General features: G+C 45.5%; 1 protein-coding gene across 3 annotated transcripts in view; it reads left to right on the forward strand.

The window, feature by feature from the left end:
• The window catches only part of CCDC81 (coiled-coil domain containing 81), a 73,129-nt gene that overhangs the window by 25,458 nt on the left and 21,035 nt on the right, over positions 1-26,636 (forward strand). For all 3 annotated transcript variants that reach the window (XM_068266769.1, XM_068266770.1, XM_068266771.1), the window contains exons 3-10: positions 5,514-5,575; positions 9,520-9,676; positions 11,760-12,016; positions 15,220-15,305; positions 17,468-17,613; positions 18,708-18,822; positions 24,028-24,142; positions 25,643-25,789. In XM_068266769.1, the coding sequence (XP_068122870.1) occupies positions 5,514-5,575; positions 9,520-9,676; positions 11,760-12,016; positions 15,220-15,305; positions 17,468-17,613; positions 18,708-18,822; positions 24,028-24,142; positions 25,643-25,789 (1,085 nt within the window). The remainder of the gene's footprint in view (positions 1-5,513; positions 5,576-9,519; positions 9,677-11,759; positions 12,017-15,219; positions 15,306-17,467; positions 17,614-18,707; positions 18,823-24,027; positions 24,143-25,642; positions 25,790-26,636) is intronic.

Here is a 26,636-nt window from a genome sequence, read left to right on the forward strand (position 1 = left end):
ACACACGGGGTACGGCCGTCGCCGCAACCACGTGGCACGCGCGTGTTGCGGCGACGGTTCGCCCGTGTGTATGACGCGCGCGCCCCGAACCGTCGCCCGTCGGAGCTGTCGCCAGGCGATTGACATGTTCAATCGCCAGCTACAGCCGTCGCCGCAACCTCGCCGGAACTGTCGCTAGCCCCGCATGTGTATGCGGGCTAGCGACAGCTACCCACACACAGTACACGGAGCATCCGGCGGGGGGGAGGAACCTCGGCGACAGCTTCCGCCGCATCGCTAATCCCTCTGCTGCCGTGTGTATGCAGAGGGACTTGGCGACGAGCTGTCGCCGAACTGTCTCCGAACTGTCGCGCACACGCTCCCGTGTGCAGCGACGGCTACAATTGTCCCCCCGTGAGTACTTAGCTTAACTTAGTCGGAGAGCTTAATGGATTGTTTGCATAGAGATAACAACTGGAGTTTCTCAACTCTTCCTGTACTGGAAACAATTACACTGATGTATCTGATCTTAATGTTTTATTTCTTAGCTGTGCTACAGATACAAATCATAATATCATCATTTTTTTTCGCTTCAGTGTCTCTTTAACTATGTATGTATTTGTACTTGTATTACTGGATGTCATGACTGTACAGTTTCTTGAACTTTTCATGTTTATATGTTCCCCAATATTTGTCTTGTACTAAGATTCAGTTTTTGGGCAAACAGTGTGAAAGAGGCCATATGGAAACTTGGACATTACCTTGCACATCAGTTGTCCTTTCAGTTAAAACTGTCAGCAACTGATATAGTATAAAAGGACCCTTAATGTACCATTAAGTATATGTTACTTTAAGTTTACATAATAATGTTGGTTCCTTCCAATTAACTGGTGGAGAATTTTGCTATATAAGACCATTGGCCATTTGAGGAAATGTGACATTAGGCAAAAGGGGGTGTGGCTCACTTTTTTTCTCGTACTGGAAGCCAACTTCTAAGTCGACCTCCACTGCGCCCTGGCCACGCGCATCTTAGTACGTGTTCCTGTAGCCAGGAGCGCCCTGCTCAGTACGTGTCCAGCTACGGGAGCGTGAACGAGGAGGGGCGCGGCCAGGGCTGTGCAGTTGCAGTGCACCCAAACTGTGCGATGTGAAAGTGAGCCGTGGCGTGGGACCAAAGCATCGGTGAGTGGCTGCGTGGGAAGAGGGTGGCTGCAGGGGGCTGGAAGAAGCGCCAGGTAAGTGAAACGCTTATTTTTTTTAACAGGTATCAGTTCCACTTTAAGTGACACTGGATTTTTGTGATATGCTGCATTTTGTGTGTGTGTGTGTGTGTGTGTTTTTTTTTTGTATTAATGAATAGAGGGGCTTCATCCAACATATGGGCAGGCCTACCGTACTTTGACTGCTGTTAAGTTGATATAAATTTGCTTCCATCCATAACCACACCCACATTATGGTGCATAGCCACACCCATTTTCCGTCTGGAGTGCCCAAAAGTGCCCTTTTTCTTAGGATCCTAACAACACCACTGCCCTCTACTGTTAGGATGCCAGAAGCAATGCTTCAGCCGGCCACATGCCTTGCAGTGTTCATAACCTGTAATGCTGGGAATACACGTTTCATTTTTGCCTTCGTTTTAGCCTTCGTTTCGATTGTGCCTTTTGTGCTTTTCGTTCCCGAAATAATCAAACGTACGGTTAATATCACCACCCACGGTTTCGTTTTTTTTTCCGATTCTGATGGTTTCGTTTTTCCAATAATCGAAGGCTGCAAAGAAACGAAACGAAAATCCCTTTTTACAGGGACGGACTAACATAAACGAACATATAATCGATCTGAACAGCCATCAAGCCTACCAATGGCTCGATTAGATGGATAAAGAGAGATAATATCAAACATGTTCGATCACTAGTCGTTCGTTTTTGGGGTCTATTAATCGAAACTATAATGAGATTATGACTATTTTCACATACGTTTTCAACACTCGATTCGTTTACTGAACGAATCGAAGGCTAAAACGAAGGCAAAAACCAACCGTGTATTCCCAGCATAAGAGCCCTCAGGCCATCAGTGATTGGTGGTTTATCCATTCATGTGCCTCTCTTCATGTTGTGTAATGAAAGTGTCACACTTCATAGCTCAATTCAATGCGAGGGAAACATGAGTATCGCTGTGGGGATCACTTTATTATGTTACCTGGTAATCAGAAGACCGTGTCTATGTGAAAGATTCAATGGGGAGAAATGTTACACCCTCTAATTAAGTCCATTAGCTGCAATTGTTGGAGCAGCACTGAATTGTTCTCAAAAGCACAAGCAAAGTAGACCTGTCATTTTCTCAACGGATGTTTTCCCTCTGCCTCTTTATTATATGCAGTACAGCTAAATTCCTGTAATGCTAGGTACACACGATACAATGTTCTGTTAGATTTACCTGCCAGATCGATTTTTTTCCAACATGTCCAATCTTAATTTTGATCGACAGTCGATTGATTTTCCACAGAAGTGAACCGAAATCGATCGGAAAATCGATCGAAATTAAGATCGGACATGTTGGAAAAAATCGATCTGGCAGATAAATCTAACAGAAAATTGTATTGTGTGTACCTAGCATAATTTCCCTGGGTGATTAACTACTAAAGGACCGCCTCACGACAATTGGCTGAGCGCAGCGGCAGCCCCAGGACCAACTAACGCCAATTGGCTGAGCGCGGCGGCAGCCCCAGGACCAGCTAACGCCAATTGGCTGAGCGCAGCGGCAGCTCCAGGACCAGCTAACGCCAATTGGCTGAGCGCGGCGGCAGCCCCAGGACCAGCTAACGCCAATTGGCTGAGCGCAGCGGCAGCCCCAGGACCAGCTAATGCCAATTGGCTGAGCGCAGCGGCAGCCCCAGGACCAGCTAATGCCAATTGGCTGAGCGCAGCGGCAGCCCCAGGACCAGCTAACACCAATTGGCTGAGCGCAGCGGCAGCCCCAGGATCAGCTAACGCCATTTGGCTGAGCGCAGCGGCAGCCCCAGGATCAGCTAACACCAATTGGCTTAGCGCGGCGGCAGCCTCAGGACCAGCTAACGCCAATTGGCTGAGCGCAGCGGCAGCCCCAGGACCAGCTAACGCCAATTGGCTGAGCGCGGCGGCAGCCCCAGGACCAGCTAACGCCAATTGGCTGAGCGCAGCGGCAGCCCCAGGACCAGCTAACGCCAATTGGCTTAGCGCGGCGGCAGCCCCAGGACCAGCTAACGCCAATTGGCTGAGCGCAGCGGCAGCCCCAGGACCAGCTAACGCCAATTGGCTGAGCGCGGCGGCAGCCCCAGGACCAGCTAACGCCAATTGGCTGAGCGCGGCGGCAGCCCCAGGACCAGCTAACGCCAATTGGCGTGCAGTCCTGGGGGTGTGTTTTGCTGGAGATCATGCGTGCTGATGTGCGTGCATTCCCGCTTGAATGGCGGAGCTCTACTCCGCCATCAGTCTCCCATCGGTGATCGCCGCTAGAGACTGTTAGACAGCGAAAACGCCGTCTATTTACACCATACTGCACTGCGATCTATGGCTGTACTGGGGACAGCCGTGTGTCATGGCTGTCCCTTCTGGAGGCACGGAAGCGATCCGCTATCATAGGCTAAAGCCTATGACAGCCGATCACTCTGATTGGCTTGCGAGGGGAGGGAGGGCGGGGATTTAAAACAAAAACTAGGCTTTATGTTTTTTTTTTTTTTTAAACCCAAAAATTATTTATATAAAAATAAATGAACATCCTGGGAAGAATGATCTGTTGGTGGGCAGAAAAAGGGGGCGGGGAATCATTTGTGCGCTGAGTTGTACGGCCCTGCAGCGAGGCCTTAAAGCTGCAGTGGCCTTAATTGTAAAAAATAGACTGGTCACTAGGGGGGTGTAAGCCCTGAGTCCTCAAGTAGTTAAAGGAAAACTCTTTGATACACAAAGTAAAAGTGTCTTTAAAGAGGAACTTTACCATTGGGTACTGGTGTATTCTTACAGATGTTACCCCTGATGTTCTTCTCCATGTTTATTACCTTAGTGCATAACCGCTGTATGATAACTCGGAAATGCCTTAAAGCAAACCTGAAGTGAAAAAAATGTTATGATACAATGAATTGTATGTGTACGGTTAAGGTTAGTGGCAAAGAAAAGACCCTCATATTTTTATTTTCAGTTTTCGTTTTTTTTTAATAACATTGCATCATTCTGTCACAGTTGCAGTTGCAGTTTTAACCACTTGAGGACTGCAGTGGTAAACACCCCTAAAGACCAGGGCAAATTTAACTAAATGGGCCACTGCAACTGCATAGCTGCAGGCCCATACAACTCAGCACACAAGTGATTCCCCCACCTTTTCTCCCCACCAACAGAGCTCTCTGTTGGTGGGGTCTGATCGTCCCCCAAAGTGTTTTTTTTTTATATAAATATTTATGCTTTTTTTTTTTAATTAAAATATGCTGTGCTTGTATGTGCTGTCCCCCTGCTCCCTCCCTCCCCCCAGCCAGCCAATGACGCGATCGGCTGTCATAGGCTTCAGCCTATGAGAGCCGATCACTCTCTTGTCCCCCAGGGGGACAGCCGTGTCACATGGCTGTCCCCAGTACAGCGCTGCTGCTGATCGCAGCGCTGTACTAGCAGAAAAGATGGCGGTTTCGCCGCCTAACAGTCTTCCGAGCGGCAATCACCACTCGGAGACTGAAGGCAGGGCGGAACTCCGCCCCCCAAGCAGGAGATGCACGCACAGCCTGCGCGCGATCTCCTTCAAGCTGCAGCCCCAGGACTTGACGCCAATTGGCGTTAAGCGGTCCTGGGGCTGCCGCCGCGGTCACGCCCATGGGCGTTACCCGTACTTCAAGGAGTTAAAGTGTACCGGAGCTCCTGAAAAGAAAAAGTGTTATACAAACCTGGGGCATCCTCCAGCCCCATAAGCTTGGAACAATCCGGGTTTATACAATTAAGAGATCCGAGATTGTACAATTAAGTACAATCCTGCAGCGCCAAAGGGAGAAGAACTATCGGCTCAGTTGTGATGATGTGACTTTTTTTTGCTTATACAGTATATCAAGACGTTGCTTGTATATCAAATCAAAATTTCACAAAAAATGTTGGTTATATTGCAAAGCGCTCTTAAACCAAGTTACTCTCAATCCAAGGTTTTCCGGGGATCTCATTTGAGATAAGTGCTCTGCTTTTGACCTCAGTTACCAGGACTTCTTGTGCTGTAAATTCTTGGAATGCTTTGATCTCTCTCTGGTAACAGAAAATATAGAAACTTAAAGCAGAAGTCCTGCGTTATTGTCTCACACTGCCCCCTAGTGACAAGTGGCCATAAATACAAATTGCAGCAGTACTAATTAGAAGCCAGGAAATGTAACAAAGAAGAAATAAAAAAAAACATGCTAAAATAAATTGGCCTGGAACACTTGCAAGCCTCTAAATAAATTGGCTGCTAAAGGTTTAAGTGTAAGGGTCACATGTGTGCAAGGCCAAAAATGATTTGATTCTGCTTATCTAATGATATTTATATCAACTTTTCAGATGTGTCCTCTATATGGGCGTCTGTGTCTGAATTCATTGAACATCAAATGTCTCAGCAAAAGGTAATGGAAGATCAACACTTATTACGGTTGCTAATGTACACTATTAAAATGTACACATAAAACTAATCCACTGCTTAAATGGTTTGGGGGCCAGTGCTGGGATATTAAACAAAAAAGCACCCGTTTACTTGTTATCAGCCCCTATTGGTTTGATTTTGCTGCAGAGGTGAGGTTGACAAAAGTAAGGATTGGCTAGAGTTTAGGGACTGTGCGAAAAAGATTAGGGTAGCGGAGGTGAGTTTAAAGGAGTTAGAAGGTTAGAGATATGTGTGAGGATGGATATTTTATTAGGAAGTGGTTAGCATTAGGAGGGAGATTAGGGTGTTGCATCAGAAAGGAGTTAATATTAGGAGGGGAAGTAAGAGTTATGGCTCGCACACACGTCAAATTTTCGCAAACGACCTGCGGATCGCTCAAGTCCAGTCTTATCAGCTGAACAACAGACACACGCTCGATTTGACGTCCAAACGACGGGTCGTTTGCGAAAATCCAACGTGTGTATGTACCTTTAGGCATAAGGAGCTTACATTTTGGGTTGGTTATGGTTAGACATCTGGGCAGGGTTTATGTTGTGAGGTACTAGGCCTTGTGGAGAGGAAAAAACACTGGGACAATGGGAGCGTACATATGAAAGCGCTGCATGTAGAAATACAATATAACAGCAATAGAATATCGGTAATTTATACAGATATTCTATTATACACTATAGTAGAATATTGGTAACTTTACCGATATTTTACTATGTTCTAATCTAGCCTAACCTATTCTTACACAGAGCCCTCCCTCTTAATACCTAAAACTAACCTTGCACCCCTCACGCCTAACCCTTAAGACCTCTTCTGCACACACCTACCCCTCCCCCATGCCTAAGCCTTAAAGGGAACCTAAACTGAGAAGGATATGTATTTTTCCTGTTAAAATAATACCAGTTGCCCGACTCTCCTGCTGATCCTGTGTCTGTAATACTTTTAGCCACAGCCCTGGAACAAGCATGCAGATCAGGTGCTCTGACTGAAGTCAGACTGGATTAGCTGCATGCTTGTTTCAGGTGTGTGATTCAGCCACTACTAGCCAAAGAGATCAGCAGGGCTGTTAGGCAACTGGTATTGTTTACAAGGAAACATCCATATCCCTCTCAGTTTAGGTTCCCTTTAAGACCTCTTCCCTGCACACCTAACCCTTAAAGAGTAACTGTCAGGCTGCAAAAGCTAATTTAAACCTCTATTCTCCTGTGTTAAACAGTTTAGAAGGAAGCAAAAAAGGCACTACTGAAGTTAAAAATCTCTCTTAGTTTTGATGTGTGCTGAACTGCAAGGATGTTAGACCCAAGCTCTTAAAGAGAACCAGAGATGAAGCACCCTCATGTATTTTATTACATTTATCAGTGGGAACATGACAGTAAACACCTACCCTGCTTTTAGTTTCATTGTTATCTGCTTAATTAGTCTATTAGCAACTGTGATAAGAATGCACCGACTATTCAGTCGAGGTTTGACCTGGAATCATTATAGCTGAGTCACTCTTCTGTGTAGTCTTTTCAAGCCCAAGCCTTCTCCTCTCCTGGCTTAGATTTCCTGCTTTGCATACTGAGAGCTGTGATGACATGGGATGGGGCTGCTGCTCCTGAGAGAGAAGCTCTGTGGCTGTAATATGATCCCTGTGTGCTCTGTGTGCACTAGATACTGATAATAACGGCAGTTTCATTCCTATGAGAGACACTTCCTACAGGCAGATATCATACCAAAATGAAAGCACATAGATGAAAGGCTGCATTTAGCCTAGATAGCAGCATAGTCTCATATAGCCTAGACAGCACATCCAGAACAACTCATAATAACCCGGAAGGAGAATGGATATGAGCCGGCGGCCATATTTGATTTTTCCTGGAGCAATAATGGATAAAAAACACTAAAAAAGGCACACCAGAGCGGCAAAATTATCAAGTAGAGCATTTATTCTTTACAAGCTATCAACTGATATGTTTATTTTGTGTGAAACGTTCATCTCTGGTTCCCTTTAAGATGCCGAGAGCCGCATACCATACAGCAAAGCATTCTGGGGCCCTCCCCTCGGCTGTTAGTGATAAGTTACAGGGCTCGTGTTCCAACAGCAGCAGCTCACAGCACTGAAAAATCTCCGGGCAGAGTACACTGCAGGAACCCGCTATTGTTCCTAGCCACATGGCTAATTAATATTCACTGCACAGTAGTGTTTTACATTACCGATCTTTTGTGTGAGTCTAATCATCAGGAAGCAGGCAGGACATGACGACACATTTGGCTTCATAGGAGACAGACAAACATGGAACCTGCCATGAGCTGTCAGGAGCATCATTCTCTGCAAATACTATATAAAGATTCTGTGAAATCCAAACGTGGACAGTGAAATGCATATGTAATGTAAGTACAGCCAATCTTTAGCTACTGATATATGTGATTATTTTCTCTGAGACCCTATACCTAACAGCTCCTCTTTAAGAACCCCCTCCCTCCTCACCTAAACTTTAAGATCCGCTCCACACACACCCAACCCTTAAGACACCCCTTCCCCCACACCTAACTCTTCAGGTCCCCTCAACCCTTAAGACCCCCTCTCCAATCTTACGCTTATCGGGTGCCGCGGTCGCTCAAATTTCCCCTCAATGCCGATAAATTTGCAGGACGACTTTATAACACTGTAATACTATTGTTAGCCCATCCCTGATATAAGTTTGGGTGGTGGTTTATATATAGCCCGCTTTTCATTTTTTAATCCAATAGTAAATAAAAGTTATATTTTAGGTACTATAGTACCATTGAGAAGGGCCAATAGGGATTGTTTTCAATTCCAGTGTTTATTCATGACCAATTCTCTTAATTAGTTGATGTGTTTATGCATCACAGTTATACATACAAATCAATATGTTGGCTGTGGGGTCCAGTCTCTCAAACAGCAGCTACAGTTTTTTACTTGCTTTAAAACAGGGGTCAGGAACCTTTTTGGCTGAGAGAGCCATAAACACCACATATTTTAAAATGTATCTCCCTAAAAGCCATACAATAGGTTTCAAACTGGGACAGTGTGCATGCGCAGCAGAGGGCTCAGGTCCCTGTTGCTATGGTGATGAGTATGCAGTTGATCCTCTGGGCAGCGGAAGTGTCAGATACGTCTTCAGCTTCTCTTGGATTTCAGCAACATCAGCAATTTTCCCGAGAGCCAGACTGGAGAAATACAGACTAACAGCTTATACAATTAGGGAGTGCGAGTAAGTTAGTAGTGCATGCTACAGCAGTAGCATGCCTGCTTTGAAATTTTTACTTGCGCTGCCACACTAAGCTGTGCTGCTTGAGCAGTGTAGCTTAGTGAATCAACCCCTACTGATTTCTCTGCGAGCCAGATGTAGCCATCAAAAGAGCCACATCTGGCTCCCGAGCCATAGGTTCCCTACCACTGCTTTAAAGGATACCCGAAGTGACATGTGACATGATGAGATAGACATGTGTATATGCAGTGCCTAGCACACAAATACCTATGCTGTGTTCCTTTTTTTCTTTCTCTGTGTGAAAGAGTTAAATATCAGGTATGTAAGTGGCTGACTCAGTCCTGACAGGAAGTGACTACAGTGTGACCCTCACCAATAAGAAATTCCCCCTTTTTACCTCTTTCTGCTCTCAGAAGCCATTTTCTTCTAGGAAAGTGTTTTATAGTTGGAATTTCTTATCAGTGAGGGTCACACTGTAGTCACTTCCTGTCTGAGTCAGGACTGAGTCAGCCACTTACTTACCTGATATTTAACGCTTTCAGGCAGATAAAGAAAAAAAAGAACACAGCATAGTTATTTGTGTGCTAGGCACAGTACATACATATGTCTATCTCATCATGTCACATGTCACTTCGGGTATCCTTTAAGAATTACTGCACTGGTTTTTTTTGTACTGTACTGTACTGTTCTTTTTATTTTGTAGGGCGTGCAGATACCCGGATTGGGAACTTTTACTCTATCGAGACACAAGTTGGATGTCGGCAACAACAAGTTCATCCTAGTTCAGCGCCCGGTTTTCCTTCTTTCAGAGAAATTTGTTCAGATTCACGCTCTGAAATATAATAAAATATTCACCACTGGTAAGGAACATAAAACTGGGGAAAACAAAGGATTCATATTCATTAAACTAATATTGGAGTTGTTGTCAGGCAGAGGGATCACTCAATTTGCTGACCTTATCTGTCAGGGACGGCGATGGTTGAACCCCCACTACTTTTTTTCCCAGCTCTCCTTGCCGTACACAGTAATCTCTTCATAGCATAAACTGTGTGGACAGTTGAGATGATCTATGAAACAGAAATTATTCTGGCTTCCAAGCAAAGTTAGTGCAAATTGTGTGCAGTTTGGAATAAGCCATTTAAAATGCAAATTTGCATGCAAGCCAAAATTATTTGCATCTCGTTAAACTTCTCTAGTAGACAGAGAAAAAGGAGTGTGGGGAACTGGGAACTCAAATCGTAAAAGAAATAATAAAAGAACAGCATCTTCCGAAAACGGAAATATCAGCTCTAATGGGACCAAGCAGGAGATAGTTTGTACATGTGTAGAAATTTTGGGTCTGATTGATCAGTGCAGGTCCAGGAAACCCTTACTAAAGGAGAGCAATGCTGTAGAGCAACACTTGAGAATCTGTATTTTATTTACCTGCTGAAATCTAATTGGTTGCATAAGACAATCACTCAGTCTTGTTATCAGTGTTCTCTACACCTTTGTTAGTAGAGGCCTGTACATACGCTAGATGGGTATGTTGTCGGGAACATTACTACCTTTACTATGCTGGTGGCAGTATTCCTTGGGACTGTGGTGGACTTCCACTGCCCACCAGTAGGTGGCCTTGAGGCCCACTCCAGCCTTTGGACTAAGCCTGCTATGGTTCGTATCACCTGCAGATGGTGTCTAATGCTGGGATTACACCATACAATTTTCTCTGTAAAGCCCCATCTACACCATACGATTCTTTGTACGATTCAATTACGATTCTATTTACGATTCGATTAAATCCAACATGTCCGATCGAGATTCGATTCAGTTCGATTTGCAATTGCAAAACAATGGCAAATCGAATTGCATTGAATCGAATCCCGATCGGACATGTCAGATTTAATCGAATCGTAAATAGAATCGTAATCGAATTGTACAAAGAATCGTATGGTGTAGATGGGGCTTTAGATTTACCTGTCAGATAGATAAAGTTCAACATGTTGGAAATTTATCTATCTTACCATCTATCGGCCAAGCAATTAGGCGTTATTCTACTCAGCAGGAGATAACCAGAAGACGATGCGCCAGAGATAATGACCATTCTCTACAGAAAATAATCTAATTATGCATTCTAATGCTGGGCATACACGGCACGATAATGCGCCGGTATCGAGCCAGCGTGTCCCCACTTGTCCGCGCATGCGTGTGGATCGATCCCCACTCGTTCCCGCCGGCGCTCCTTATCAGCCGCTCGATTCCCCGCCATTGTCCGCAAGTGGGGATCGAGCGGGCGGGAATCAAGCAGGGTCATCGTACCTGCTGAATATTATCAGCTCCCGGCATCAGCTGCTCGATACACGGTACAGAAACGTACCGTGTATCCCCAGCATAACAGAAAATCTAACAGAAGAATGTAACAGAAAATTGTATGGTGTATTCCCAGCATAATGCTGGGCATACACGGCGCGATAGTTGTTACCAATCGAGCCGCTGATGGTTCGATTAATAATATTCAACCTGTCCGATCACCGCAGTGGATCGACTCCGCGATCGCGGGCGGACAATGGAAAAATCGAGCGGCTGATAAGGAACTGCCCGCGGGGACGAGCGGGGATGCGCTGGCATCGAGCCAGCGGCTCGATTCTGGCGCAGGATTGCACCGTGTATGCCCGGCATAAGACTGGATGGACTTCCTGCTGGTGAGCAGCAGACATCCACCACATTCCATAGGAATACTGCCACCAGCAGGGGAAAAGTGGTAATATCTCTGACATAAGGAAGCCTAACGGGCTTAGTCCAAAGGCTGGAGAGGGCCACCACGGTCCATATGAAGTCCACCACAGTCCAAAGGAAAACTGCCACCAGCAGGAGAAAGGTAGGTTAATGTTCCTGACATATGTACTGCAAGCTGAGTAACAGAGAACGTTCATAGACATGGGTCTCCTATTCTTGCTTTCTCAGGTGATATCCCGGTTGTTCCCCTGAACTTCATCGCCCTGTCGTTTTCCTGCCCCTTCAACAGAGACACCATAGAGGGCTGTGTGAAGGAGACCCTCAGTGCTTTCTCTCGCTCTGTCGCCACCAAACAGAGCGTTGAATTCAGCTTCAGGGGCATTGGAAGTCTCATCATCCGAGATCAGAAAGTGAAGATGAAGTTTTATAAAGACTTTCTAAACAGCATGGATGGAACTGGCTCTCTGGTGAAGTCTCTGTCTAATGTAAGTCACTTCCTGTACACAAGTCTGCACCTTAGCTGTAGAGCCAAATCATCTACCAGGCAACTTAGGTAGGTAGAATCTTATCAGACAGGGATCTATTGCCTAGCCACACACTGCACAGCGATTTTCAATTTCAGATCTATTGGAAATTGTCCTAGCACAACTGCCTGCCGGGCCGCCCCACAAGCGTATACGTGTCTCCCCCACTGTGCTCTGTGGTTGTGACTCCTGGCCTCACCGTGGCCCACATGTAATTCACTTTTTCTCCTGAGTTTTTTCCAAGGTGATATTTTCACAACTTGTCATAAAATACCTTTTACACCACCAGCAAGCAAGAAAATACTCAAAATACATTTGATAGTACATTTTCACCAACTTTTGGGTACTTTTTCAATTGTAAATTGCTGAAAATATAGTTTAAAGAAAAGATAAAAATTATCTCCTAGGAGATAACTCAGGTGAAAAAAACTAATTGCGTACGGGCCCATGAGTACAAAGCAGGCAAATGACGAATAAAGAGTAAGTGCGCACCAATTATGCCCGAATGCCAAAACTAAGGGTAACAACAACTCGCAATTCCATAGATCACACTACGGTGCAACATACGGACGAGAAATGAATACGTTCAAGTAGAGAAATACTCCAGGAGCAACATGCCGTCTTCTAATACCACACTTTTCAGTAAACTTTAATCAGTACATGTTCAAAAGGCAATACAGCAATTAAAACCAATTTACTTATCAGCACAGGCAGATCATAGTAGAGAAGGTGCGGAGGAGGGTCGACGATGGTTTCACCCTGTAATATGGGCTTTTTCAACCCCTACTTATTTATTTATTTATTGTATTTATAAAGCGCCAACATATTACGCAGCACTGGACATTAGTTTAGGTTACAGACAATATTTAGGGGTGACATACAGCAATATGACAATACATGAATGCAAGAAAGAGCAGATCACACAGCACAGTATGAGTACAAGGTAATGCTTAGTCACTGGAGGGGAGCATGGAGATTAGGCAAGTTAGGTTCACTCAGATGCATAGCATGGGTTCACAGTAATGGAGGTGCATGATCAGGTAGGACACAAAAGGAGTAGGATCCTGCCCAAAGGCTTACAATCTAGAAGGAGAGGTAAGGACACGAAAGGTAGTGGATCAGAGTTCAGCTGTGGTATGAGCACTTGTGAGGGGTAGTAGCCTAGAGTGAAAAGGTGAGTTTTGAGGGCCTTCTTGAAGATGTTGAAGGAGGGGGCTGCCCTAATGGGTGGAGGTAGGGAGTTCCATAGTGTTGGAGTACCTGTCCTCATTTTATACTGGAAGCATGAAGTTTGATGGAGGCTCGCTTTTGCGCCATTAGGTTGTAATCAGCTCAACTCGTACCATGAGTACCTATACCACGTGATACAGCACATTTTGTGGCTTCACAACATATGCCAGTGTCACGTGGTGCAGGCACTCGCGGCGATGGAGGACACCGGAGGAGGCCAGGTAGACTCGGTAGTAGGTAGACTCTTGGCCTTGTGTTTAAGGTGAAGGATCTAATTATGGTGCCTGTTTTGCAAGAAAACTTGGACTTGGAGTTCACCTTGCAAGCCTAGGGCTCTGAGGTGTTTTGAATCCAGAGTTAAGCCTTGTACACTTAGGAGGACAGGGATCAGGATACTTCATGTGGCAGTTTGAGGCGAGTCTTTTGCTATGGAAGGAAGTGTAGGGACGACGTGCAGCTTCTGGTGGGCGGGGTGAGTGGTAGAACAATGTGCTTGGTGGTTGCTCCTGATCACACACTAGATTGTAGCCTGAGGTTGTCTTTATTGGCAACCCCAGTCGAGTTTTATCTAGCATGTGTATGTAGCTTTACAGTAAATTGTAAATATCTTGGATCTGGAAGTAAGTTACATCATTGATTTCCAGTCCATTTTCAGCATCTAGATGAGAAATAACATCCTCAAATCTCTCTATCCCAATAGTTGTTCACATCATTTACATCATATGGATGACCCCTACAGGTCTGATGGTCTTGTATAGCTTCAAATTTGTAAAAGATCCATTACATTTTTTGTTTACGTGGAGAGATGTTTTGTCCATCAAACCTTTACATCCTTGCAGTTGCTTCCAGAGATTTGTGGCCATACCTCAAAGCAGCACAATGCTTACTACTTATATCCAGCTGTTGAACGGTGTTGTATCAAACAGGTTGTGGCCTTATTATAAGTACAGTAATTTGCACAAAATCATAGGTAATCATACATCTAGCGATGAGGGGCAAACTCGACCAAGAGACAGATCTCTCTGATCAAATTACTCGCCCCGATATCGCTTGCTGTTACTGCCACACACCCACTTGACCACGTCGGCCCAACATCTTGCAATGTCCGAACAATACATGCAACCAATTTTGGCACAAAATTGGTTGCATCGTCAGTCGGGCATGTGTTTGGCGACGCCTCAATAATAATTATCAAATCGGATGGTCGATCAGCCATCGAGTCGCGAGATGTGTGGCCACCTTAACTATTTCTTAAAGAGGCTGATGATGTAATACCCCCAGCAGGTTTTGGGACAATGCTGAGGGTAAGGAGTTGGGTTTAGGGTGATTTGCTAACTAACTTGCAAACATGTTTTGGGAATTTGGGAGGAAGTCAGAGTACCCGCAGGACACCCACCCGAACGTGGAGAACCCCGAATATCATTGTGTACAGTGTCCTGCCCTGGTTGAAAGGCGCCAGTGGTAAGCAGTCAAGCCTCATACTCACGTTATATAGTGTTTAGGATTAGCACACCTTGCCGTGGGTGGTTGGGTGCTCAACCTTGATGTAGAAGCATGAATCGCTTACACTCACGTTAGAGGGTTCCCAGGCTAAAGTGCACAGTTCGGGGTCATCTCTGCTGAGAATCTATTGTGTGTATGGCGGCATGGATGCTCCGTCGTGCATACTGCCTGTTGGCCTTCCATAGCAACAAAATTCACCGCTCGCTTATAGGATAGCAGCACATCTATACAGCACTCTGCTCCAAACTGTTGCATGAGGTATCGAGTTCCAATCCCTGAGGATGACAATAGTTGTATTTGTGTACACAGCTTTAGCCACTGATAACTCACAAATATTCAGCGCTGCGTGTTATGTTGGCGCTTTATAAATGCAATAAATATAAAGATTAGTCCATTTTAACAAGTCAGTGTGTGTTGTGTTTCTCTGTTAGAGGCCGGGGACAGCTGACTCTGTGATGTCTACTGGAGAAGACCCATTGCTCCGCCCACGTTCCTGCAGCGCTCTGCTATTCCCGAGGTAATTCAGAATCAGAATTTATTATCGCCAAGTACAACGGTGGATTGTACCCGGAATTGGTTTTGGCGCATACAGGGTCGTCGATGAAAAGAAAACAGGAATAGCATACGGTTAAGCATACATATACATGGGACAAGCACACATAGAACAACATTACAGCTTGTGCGTAGAAATAAGCAGAGTACAGCATCGCATACAGTTAAGCATGGTACATACATATAAACAATAAAAAAAAACAACAATAAAAAGCAAAACAGAGCATTACAGCATACACGTGCGTAACATAATACAAACATAGCAAGAACATACACTGATAGCAGGAAAAGAAAAGAGTGGGACTGGAGGAGCAGCCTGAGAGCTGATATGAGCACTGCCATTTCCGGCAGTGGACGCTACACAGCGACACGCTCCCAACAAGACAGGTGCTACCAATTGTCCACGAGAGTAGAGAGAAGGCTGTGAAAGCTGAGGGGCATCATGATGGAGGCGGACAGCAGAGTTCACTCGGACCAGGTTGCCCGAGGAGTAGCGCTCCTGATTACAAGTCCGCACGGCTGGTAATGAGGGTGCAGACACAGTGGGGGCCCTGTGGGGCCAGGGGGCACCTTTGCTGGGCCGCAGTGGTGTTGGACGTGGGGCCAGGGGGCACATTTGCTGGGCCGCAGTGGTGGTGGACGTGGGGCCAGGAGGCACATTTGCTTGGCCGCAGTGGTGGTAGACGTGGGGCCAGGGGGCCACCCCGGCTGGGCAGTGGTGGTGGGGCCGGGGGCAGCAGTGGTGGGCAGGCCAGGAGGTTTACCTCGGTGGTGGCAGGACACTGATGCCCATATGCAGCAGCCGGCTCCACTGGGAGAGGGGCAGCATCACCTCCTCTGTGGCTGCGATGGGGCAGCCTCAGGCCCTTCATTGACGCGGTGGTGGTGTGGATCCAGGCAGCCCAGAGCGCTGGGTTGATGGTGCATGCAGAGTGGATCCAGGCCACTGCTGCATGAGAAGGCTGTCGGCAGCGATGGCGATCCGGAGCTGGCTGCAAACTGGGCAGCATTGGGGAGAGATCCAGAGATGGCTGCAGCTCGGGCGGAGAGAAATCCGGATCCTCCTTGGCCAGGTCCAGCAGGCCGCATCGGGCAGCATGCCCCGGTCTTCCCTGCAGCGGCGAGAGAGCGGAGGCCAGTTCCGGAAACCCAGAGCACGTGGGCGCGATCAGCTGCATGATCAGCTGGCCACCCGCCACCAGGCCTGCGCGTCTCCACGTGTTCCCGCGGACAGTCTCCCCGACAAGGCCCCCCCCCCCAGGCTGTGTGCCGGTGATGGAGCTGCCGGCGATCAGCAGCGGTGATGGGGCTGCCAGCGAGCAGCAGCAGTGACCCCCGCCACTTCACCATTCCCCCAGAGGGAAAGAAAGAGCAGGTAAAGGATGTCAGGGGGAGAAAGGAGGGTAAGGACCGGAGCTCTGTGGCTGCGGCGTCCTGTTACGGCGCCATCTTGATGTTAAGCGTGTAAAGTAAACTTTTTGTAAATATTATATATGCTATTCCTGCTATTTCTGCTGGCATGGCAATGTCCTTCTGGTGCTAAAAATAGTGTACGGCTCGGGTACACTTGAATTTTTTGACATTTTAATTTTTTGACAGTAAATTGCAATTCCCCCTTTAGTGGGAAATTAGAAATCCCTTCAGTACAGTTCTACATAGTTAGTATTAATTACATATATTATTTTAAATCCCTTATGTTTTATTTATATGATTTTACATTCCTTATGTTTTATATGTATATATTTTGATATATTTGAATTAAAATGTTAAGCTACTTCGCACAGATTGTAACAGGCTCTGCCAAGACTGGGAGTGGCAGAGCTGTTGAGTTGACAGTCACTCAGTTGACACTCACTTTGTCCAGGTGAGGAAAAAAAGTAACAGTTGTTCCTGTTGTGTACAGGAAGTGGAACATACCTGGGCTATCTGTTTTGAAAGCTAGTGTACAGTTTTCAGACTAGAAAAATAATGCAAAAAGGGCTGACTGTCAGTTTTTAGAAATCAAATCCGTGTCCGCAAATTGATATAGAAAGGGAATTTTCAATAACCTCACATTACAAACTCATCTGCGCAGTTCTAAAACACATGTATAGCAAGTTTCTAGTGAGAGTTGAATTTCACTTAAAGGATTGAAGGAAAAACTTCAGACAAGCCAACTGCCATGGAGACTATCCTGGAGGAAACTGTAGAAGGGGACGGTGGGGAGGAGCCTAAGACAAATCAACCAATAGAAAAAGTGCTTGAAGAAGAAGATCCAATCCCAAGCAGAAGAGGTAAGATAATATAAGAAAAAAATCCTAGTATAATTTTAAGACTTCTTTTATAATGATGTTTTTAAAGCAGATTTCAAGTAAAAAAAAGGGAGTACAGAACTTTCTCTCCTTTATTTGCTCAGTAATTTATTACAAGTCAATCTAACCATGTGTCATGCAGTTGGCAATGTTAGAAGTGTAAATATATGCTTCAAATGACATTAGAGAAGTCTTATATCTAGTTGGCTAATGGTGATTTGGTTAAGGGCTCTGCCTCTGACACAGGAGACCAGGGTTCGAATCTCGGCTCTGCCTGTTCAGTAAGCCAGCACTAATTCAGTAGGAGACCTTTGGCAAGTCTCCCTTACACTGCTACTGCCAATAGAGCGCGCCCTAGTGGCTGCAGCTCTGGCGCTTTGAGTCCGCAAGGAGAAAAGCGCAATATAAATGTTATTTGTCTTTTGTCTTGTCTTATATGCTTCCATATTAGTTTTTAATGTGTTTAATGTTTTAGAGCAAAATTTAATTTTTTTAAAGTCTGTAGTACAGAGTTGTCTGTGTGCTAGATCCCTGCACCATCGGTGCTCATCCAGTGTAAGCTACATGTGAGTCAATCTTTGTGACCTATATAGAATATACTTTGTAAACTTCAAAGCTGAAAAAGAAAGTGGTTGCGACTGGCACCCAACACAGTTTGGTAGACTCACTCTGGATATACCAGCTCCACCGTGCTCACAGCGACCACAGTAGTTCAATTTAGGCAAGAGTAGAAAACAGCTGGGCACCGATGGGTTAATGCTAGTTACGGTAAATTGAATCCGTAAGGTGCATCAAAACAAGTAAAACAAAAAGGGAAAAAGGGCGACCTAACAACCGTTTCTTGGGGAACCCCTGCTTCTTCAGAGACCAAAAGGTACCTTTTGGCCTCTGAAGAAGCAGGGGTTTCCCGTGAAACGGCTGTTAGGCAGCCTTTTTCCCTTTTTGTGTTACTTGTTTTGATGCACCTTACGGATTCAATTTACCGTAACTAGCATTAACCCATCGGTGCCCAGCTCTTTTCTGCTTTTGCCTAAACTGGAATACTTTGTAAACTTGTAGTCTAATTACTCTTGCAGAGCCTTCCTCATCAAAACGGTTGCTGAATAGAGAATGCATCGTTCCTGCCAAAGTCACCGGGTTCAGCTTGCATGAAGATCTGGAGCCAACTAAACCAAGAACTGCTCCAGAAAGGTAAAACTGACCCAAATAGGACAGAAACGGGCCAACATATCATGATTGCTGTTTGTTGTGCTGCAGATGTAAGATGTTGGTGACTTGAATAATTATAGGATACGTATCACAAGTGAAGTGATTATTTCTAAAACGTAGGTATTTTAATTTTAAAGGGAACCTCAACCGAGTCAAATTATGTAAAATAAACACGATGTACCTGCAAACGAATATTACATACTTACCTCACAGTCAGTTCCACTCAAAAGCTCACCATTTTCTTCCAACAGTGATTGCTTCCAGTTCTGACAAGATTTTGTCAGAACTGAAATATATCAGTTGTCAGTTATATATCAGTTGCTGTTAGTTATAACTGAAAGGACAACTGATGAGCAAGGTAATGTCCATGTTTCGATATGGCTCAAGTGGGCGATATTACAGTTTAACAGTGTGCTGATCAGGAAGCTGTTATGGGGTAATGGCCATTTTCAAAATGGAGAATAGAAAGTTCCATTGATCGCAGTAGACAAACAGGATTCAGGAGAGGAGAAAGAGATTGATGAGTAGTCTACATGGGAAGAAAGTATGACCTGTGTATGGTTATTTTCACTTTTAATTTTCCAGTTCAGGTTTGCTTTAAGAAGGCAAAGTACACTGAGCATTGCTTTAAGGTGCCCATTAACAGTACAATTTTTTCACCAAATGCAATCTTTCAATTCGATTTTAATGATCAAATTGCATAGAAAATTTGCTGTTTGTGAAGGCAATTGATAGTGAATGATTCTTTGGTTGAGTACTTTATAGGATAAAATCGATCTGAAAGTTGGAAAATATGATCGCATTTGAAGACAGAATTGTTCAGTAAATGTGAACATTCCATAATTGCCTTCAGATTACTTACGATCATTTTAATAGCATCGAAAGATCGTATTTAGTGAAAAATTGTACCGTTAATGGGAGCCTTTAGTGGGAGGGTTTTTCGGTCTCTTTTAGCCTCCTATACTTACCTAGTGGTTTTGGGCCACCCCGAGGTGCTTGGATATTCTGTTGTACTGGTCCAAACCCTATCCCCTAAAGTCACATCAATACCTGCCATGCACTGATGAGTACCAACAGTCAGAAACAGGCTGTCTGCATGTTGGGTTGATTTGGCTCTGTAAATTTTATAAGCGATAGGCTTGCTATACACCAGCAGTTCTGGATGTAAGCCTGGCTTCAGCTCTGCATGCTTGTTCAGGGTCTATGGCTAAAAGTGTTACAGACCCAGGATCAAGAGGACAGCCAGGTAAGTTGGATTTTTCAAATAGAAATCAATATGGCAGCCTCCATATCACTCTCGCCTCGATTTCCCTTTAACAGCTTTGTATCCAGCTAGGCCTGGGACACTTTCCTTGTTTTGCAGCACTGCTTTCTGTACTAATTTTAAGCAGCTCATGAACTATTCATTCCTACTGACAAAATGTTCTTTTAATGGTTATAAATGATTTATAGGATTAGTTTTATTCAAAGGTATCGGCTGTCAGTGAGAGGGAGAGAGCTGTATACAGAGACGGCACAGGGGAGGGGGAGAGGGGGAATTAGCATTGCAGGGGGGCTGTTGTAGCTTGTAGAGTTTCCTTACCTCATGAAATGGAAACCGGGTCCTTTCAGGCCATGCAGCAGCCTCCGGTTTCCTGGCCATTCCGGTTTCCTGACCATTGCTCTCACCATGGTGCTGCTCTTGTGCATTTCCTTACACAGGTAAGTAGAAGTCTTTCCATCAGTGATTCTGTATGAAGGACTGACGGTTAGCAGCCTATTCAGAGTGCAGATGGCCACTTGTGTGAGGGATGTGAGCTGAGTAAGGGCTGGTTCACACGGGCGTCTGCTGAGCTTTTGCTTGGCATTGCGTTCAAACGCCAGCGTTTAAAAGCTAGCTTTTGAAAGCTTTTGAAAAGCGTTCAAGGCTAGCAGTTCTGGTCTCTGCTATTGTTTCCTCACGTTTTCTGCCTCTGAAAGCAACATGTTGCTTTTGAGACTAGACGCAACGCCGGGATCTACTGCCAGGCTTTCATGAAAGCCTGCAAAAGCCAGCTCTAAACGCTCCCATTCACTTGCATGGGATGGCAGTAGATCCCAAAAAACGCTGCGTCTGAAACGCTGCGTTAAACGCCACAAAAACGCCCGTCTGAACCAGGGCTGTGGAGTCGGGCAATTTTGGGTGCTCGGAGTCGGGAAAAAATGCACCGACTCCGACTCCGACTCCTAATGAATTTGTAACTGTAATTAAAATAGAAAATATGATAAAATGTTCTATTTCTCAGATAATAGTCATTAAAAATAATGTATATATACAGTATATATACAGTAATAGCTGTGCTTAGTCCACAAAAATGAAATAAACCAATCAAAATGAGTTACTTGTGCTGCTTCAATAAAGCAGTCCCCGTATTTTTAAAGTCAGATGAGATATACATATCTGATTGTGACTGTATATATGATGTGTACACAGGAATTTCTTATATATACCAAATAACATCCATGCTGTAAGTATAAAGCCTGATGTGTAGCTGTGTCACTAATAGAAATGGTCAACGAGATGGAAATAATTCTGCATTGATGCTGATTTATGCAAATGTATGCACTCCCTTTGCTGATGAAATCAAATAATTTGGTTTGGTGACTACAAATTAAAGGGTAACTGAGACGGATGAAAAGTAAAGTTTTATACATACCTGGGGCTTCCTCCAGCCCCCTTCAGGCTAATCAGTACCTTACTGTCCTCCACCACCCGGATCTTCTGCTATGAGTCCTGGTAATTCAGCCAGTCAGCGCTGTCCGGCCGCATGCCGCTCCCACGGCAAGAACATTCTGCACCTGCGCAATAGTGCTGCACAGGTGTAGTATGCTCCTGACGGCGGAGTGTGTGCATGCGCACTACGCCTGACTGGCTCAAGTACCTGGACTCATAGCAGAAGATCCAGGTGGTGGAGGAGGACAACGAGGGACTGATTATCCTGAAGGCGGCTGGAGGAAGCCCCAGGTATGTATAAAACTTTAATTTCATCTGTCTCAGGTTTACTTTGTTACACAGTAGTACTATACTCTACATATGCACTCCCCACAGAGCTGCAGGGAATCCACTGAGAATGCTGTGCACATTGAACACAGAGGTGTTGTCTGTTTACAATCTCCTCATTCCCCTGCAGAGTACCTCCACATCATTCTTACATGTACCCACACTTACATTGCCTAGGGCCTGATAGATGTTCTTTGTTCCGGTTTGTACCTTTTACAAGTACTCTTACCAAGGACTAGTTTTAGTCTAAAGGAAATAAATATAGTAGTCTACATATCCTTCTCACTTCAGTTGTCTTGTAAAATTCCTAAGCGTTGGCAGTCAAGAGACGAATTTCATGTTACATACTTTTAATCAACAAAATTGTAATATGCAAATTAGAGGAGTCGGAGTAGTGGAGTCGGAGTCGGTGGAATCCTAAACTGAGGAGTCGGAGTCGGTGGATTTTTGGACCGACTCCACAGCCCTGGTCTGAACCAGCCCTAAGTATAGTAAAGTGATAACTGGCTGGAAGCGAAGCAATGGCAAACCGCTCAGGTCACGTTGATATGGAAATGGCAGGACAGGTAAACAGGTTGTCATACTGGTCCATTTGCAATTCACTTTTGCTCCTGCGTTTTCTCCTAGGGGATATTTTCAAACTTGTCAATAAAAAGTGTAAACCATTTGCAAACAAGAAAATACTCGAAATATATTTTATAGTACTTTTTTTCATCTACATTTTGGTACTTTTTCAATTGTAAAGTGTTGAAAAATTATTTCCTAGAAGAAAACTCAGGAGAAAAAATGAATAGCATATGAGCCACTGGCCCGCATTCAATTCACTTCACTTCTCCTAAGTTTTTTCCTAAGAGATCATTTTTCATCTTCTGTTTAAAATAACTTTTCAGCACTTGAAAAAAAAGTACTAAAAAGTTGGTGAAAAAAGTAGTGGCAAAATTATTCCCTTGCTCACTGGTGGCTTAAAGGGACCCTGAGCAGTGACTTAAATTAAAAGATTACACTTCCCTGGGGCTTCCTCCAGCCCACCGTAGGCCGCGAGGTCCCCCGGCATCCTCCTGGCTCCTTCTGTGTGTCCCTCCGGTGGCTCCTGTTACTGGCGACACCCGGGCCGGGTGTTGGTCCGGCTCTTCCTGCATCCTGACGCTCTGTGTCATCACGCTAAACTGAATCGAGCCTGCGCTGGAGCCGGGAAGGTAAATATTTAAATCCCCGCTGTTTGGAGGGGCACAGCCAAGACCACCGTGGGACACAGGCGAACGGGGGAAGCCTCGATAGGATCCGGAAGCTTCCCCCACCCGAGGTGAGTAACTTTTTTTAGTTACAGGTTTTCTTTAAAGGACTTCCGAGGCGAAGTTAAAAATCTATTCTTTGTAATATTGGGGGGGTGGTTGGCTCTTCTTCGCCACGAGTGCCTGTATGCCCAGGTCATCTGGCGCACATTGCGCCTGCACACAACGCCATATGACGTGGGCGCAGGTACAGAAGAACCGACCCCAGCCATCATTGCGGGCTGCCAGCTGGGACACCGAGAACAATCGGAGCTGCAGCGAGGGACTTAGACGGCTGCTCGGGGCTGGAAAAAGCCCCATGTGAGTAAAAAATAGATTTTTAACTTCGCCTCAGAAGTCCTTTAAGGAGAAGAAGAAAATTATCTCCCAAGCAAGAAAAAGTTAATTGCACATGGGCCTTGGTTTCTTACAAGGGAAGGTGAAGAGATGTTCATGTGGCTTTTATAAACACACAGGGAAGGTTGCAGGACAGAATACATGCTTTATGAGAAAGCAATCTAGGAGGAACAGGACAGAGCTTCAGCTGCAATCCTGGTCACAAAGACTCTGAACAGCAGGGGGCGGAGGGGAGCAAGGTCAGGTGATTGGCTCTGTGCTGGGTTAGCAACGTCTAATCTGCTGCAAGCTTCATGCTCATTGGAGAGCTCTCTGGTCACAACGGACTTTTCTGAAGGGAATATCCATGGAATGGCTTCATCATATATAAAAATCGTGGAAATAATGGCATAGTTTGTATTCACCATTACTTCCAATGCAATATGGGCCTTTTGTGTGGACAGGCAGTAGACCATTTTTGAACAATGTTTTAATAACAAGTCATAATGCCCCATTTTCTGTAAAGCATTTTACCTACATCCATGTTTCTTTCTGTTACAGACCCAGATCCGCACTTTCTATGAGCCTCACAAGAGCTGAGCCGGAAGCGAACCAGACAAACACCCTGAGAATAAGAACTCCTCCCGCCTGCCTGGACCACTGCCGTGCCGGACAGGTACTGTGCAAATTAAAGAGAATCTGAAACAAAAAAACAGACCCTGGGCGTTACTTACCTTGGGAGGGGGAAGCCTCTGGATCCTAATGAGGATTCCCCTGTCCCAGGGCCGGTTCAAACCACAAAGGGGCCCTGGGGCAACAGTAACCTGGGGCCCCCCTGAACACAACTCTGCCTGCAGCAAATTCACTCCCCCAGAGCCCCCAAGCCAGCTGCTCATCTCCCCGATCTCCTCCCACATTTTTGGCAGCATAGCAACTCACCTGTCCCGTCTCGCTGCTCCATTAGTTTGTGCTCTCATCTCCCTCCTCACGGGGTGCCTCTTCTCCACATGTTATCTGTAATGGCATGTCACAGTTCATGGAGAAGAGGCAGCCAGTAGGAATAAAGACGCGGAGCATGGACGGAGCAGCGTGCCAGGACAGGTGAGTTGCTATGCTGCAAAAACAGCGCAGGGCCTTCCAGGGAGCACAAGTTGGGGGGAGACCCTGGGGCCCAGCAATACTCAGGGGCCCTGGGGCAATTGCCCCCTTTGCCTCTATGGTAGCGCCGGCCCTGCTCCGTCCTCTTCACCCTGAGAGATCTAGCGCTGGCAGCCTCCGAAAAATCACAGGCGCAGTAGTGTCTTTCTGATGGTCTCCTGGTGGAAATAGCCGAGCCTGAGCTAGGCTGCTGTACTGCGCAGGTGGAAGAAGCCTCTACTGCGCCTGTGCTGTAGGTAAATATTTACATCAACGCGGTTTCAAGTGTAGATTGAAAGCATAAGCAACTGCGCGGAAGCTGTATCAAGTAACGGCATCCCCACAGGCACATGGTTTCTCCTGCTTATTGACGCCGACACCAAATCTATGGGCCCCATTTGCACAGTGGGGGGGTAGGGGGGGGGGCATACTTGTCCATGCTGCTAAATTTGATTACTGCTAGATTGCTGAATAAGGTGTGAGTCCACAATTGCACATGGAAAACTAAACATTTAAAGTGTACCTGTATCAAAAGAAGAAGCCACATATGGGTACTTAAGCAGAGGGAAACTTCTGGATAATCCAGGCTTCCCCTGTCCTCCTTGCCATTTCATCGCTGGAACCCCCTGAAACAAGGGTTGGTAGACAGAGCTTAGCCACACTGCGCAGGCGCAATTGGCTGGCAGACGCCCACTAGCCCGGAGCTGAAGGGTTCAGCTTTTTTCCACTGAGCATGAGCATAGCCGTGCTTCTGCTGCAGGTGTACTGTGCTCTTCCCTGGATGAGGAGCGCTACTCAGCTGTTCTGCAGTAAACACTAAAGCCTGCTACATACGTTCAATTTTCATTGGCCAATCTTACTACTTCCATGTAGTATGAGAGCTTACCTACACAATCTGTTCATAGCATTCAAAATCTGTTGGCTCTCATACTACATAGAGGTGGTAACATTTGGCCAGTCGTGATTGTATGTGTGTACGTACTGTAACTTGTCACTAGTCACCTATAGCTCATGGACGTCCTCTGTGCCCTATCCGCAGGAACTGTGCTACCTCTGCCTGCAGCGCGCCCAGAAGAACATCCCTGTATACTTCACAGAAGAACGGAAAATGAAGGAGCAGGAGGAAGAGCGGATATTACAGCAATACCAGCACATGAAAGACCAGGAAGCCATGCAGAAATCTCAGGTACTACAATGAGCAAAATCCTATTTCAAAAGTAGATTTAGAATCACTGTTATAAGTTCTTAGTGCAAACTGGTTTTTTTTAAGTGCTTGAAAGGGTTAATAGGCAGACTTTCCTTATTTGTGTTCAACAGATTGTTTAAAGCCGCGCTAAGGATCAATACACCGTTGTATCTTAATGCAGTGTCAGTTCACTGTAGATTCTATTCACGGTTATACCTTACTGCAACTGTTTTTAGGTGGGGCGCCTCAGTAAAACAACCTCCTCTGGTTATAGATCAAAAAACCACCAGTGCCAACAATCACTTCCACCGGGAAAGGGATTCGCACACCCCCTCTGGGTCCCCGCTCACCAGATAGTTTCTTTAAACTTGCATATCTCTCCGCCTAGAGAGACGTGCTGAATGAGGAAGTAAGATCACACGCAGCCGAGACCGGAACGGTTCCTGAAGGCAACGGTGACTGTATTATGGGTTTTTTACCAAGAGTTTTTAATGTACGCACATATATGTTTTAAGCGTGAAGCTTCTTATTAAAACGGTGACAAGATTTTATCTTTATGAGGTGCATGCTTACTGATGCAAGGTACGACGTTAAGAGATATGTAAGTTTAAAGAAACTAACTGGTGAGCGGGGACCCAGAGGGGGTGTGTGAACCCCTTTCCCGGTGGAAGTGGTTGTTGGCACCAGTGCTGGGCGTAATGGAAAAAACTACGCTTACGGATCATTACGCGTAATTTTACGCTATTACGCATTACGGAATTACGCTTACGGCGTAGACATTTATCTACGGTTCATGTCTGTAATTACGCAAGGCCCTTACGCAATTACGCGTAAGAATACCGTAATG

This window comes from Hyperolius riggenbachi, chromosome 2, assembly GCF_040937935.1.
Source record: "Hyperolius riggenbachi isolate aHypRig1 chromosome 2, aHypRig1.pri, whole genome shotgun sequence".
In the NCBI taxonomy this organism is placed as follows: Eukaryota; Metazoa; Chordata; class Amphibia; order Anura; family Hyperoliidae; genus Hyperolius; species Hyperolius riggenbachi.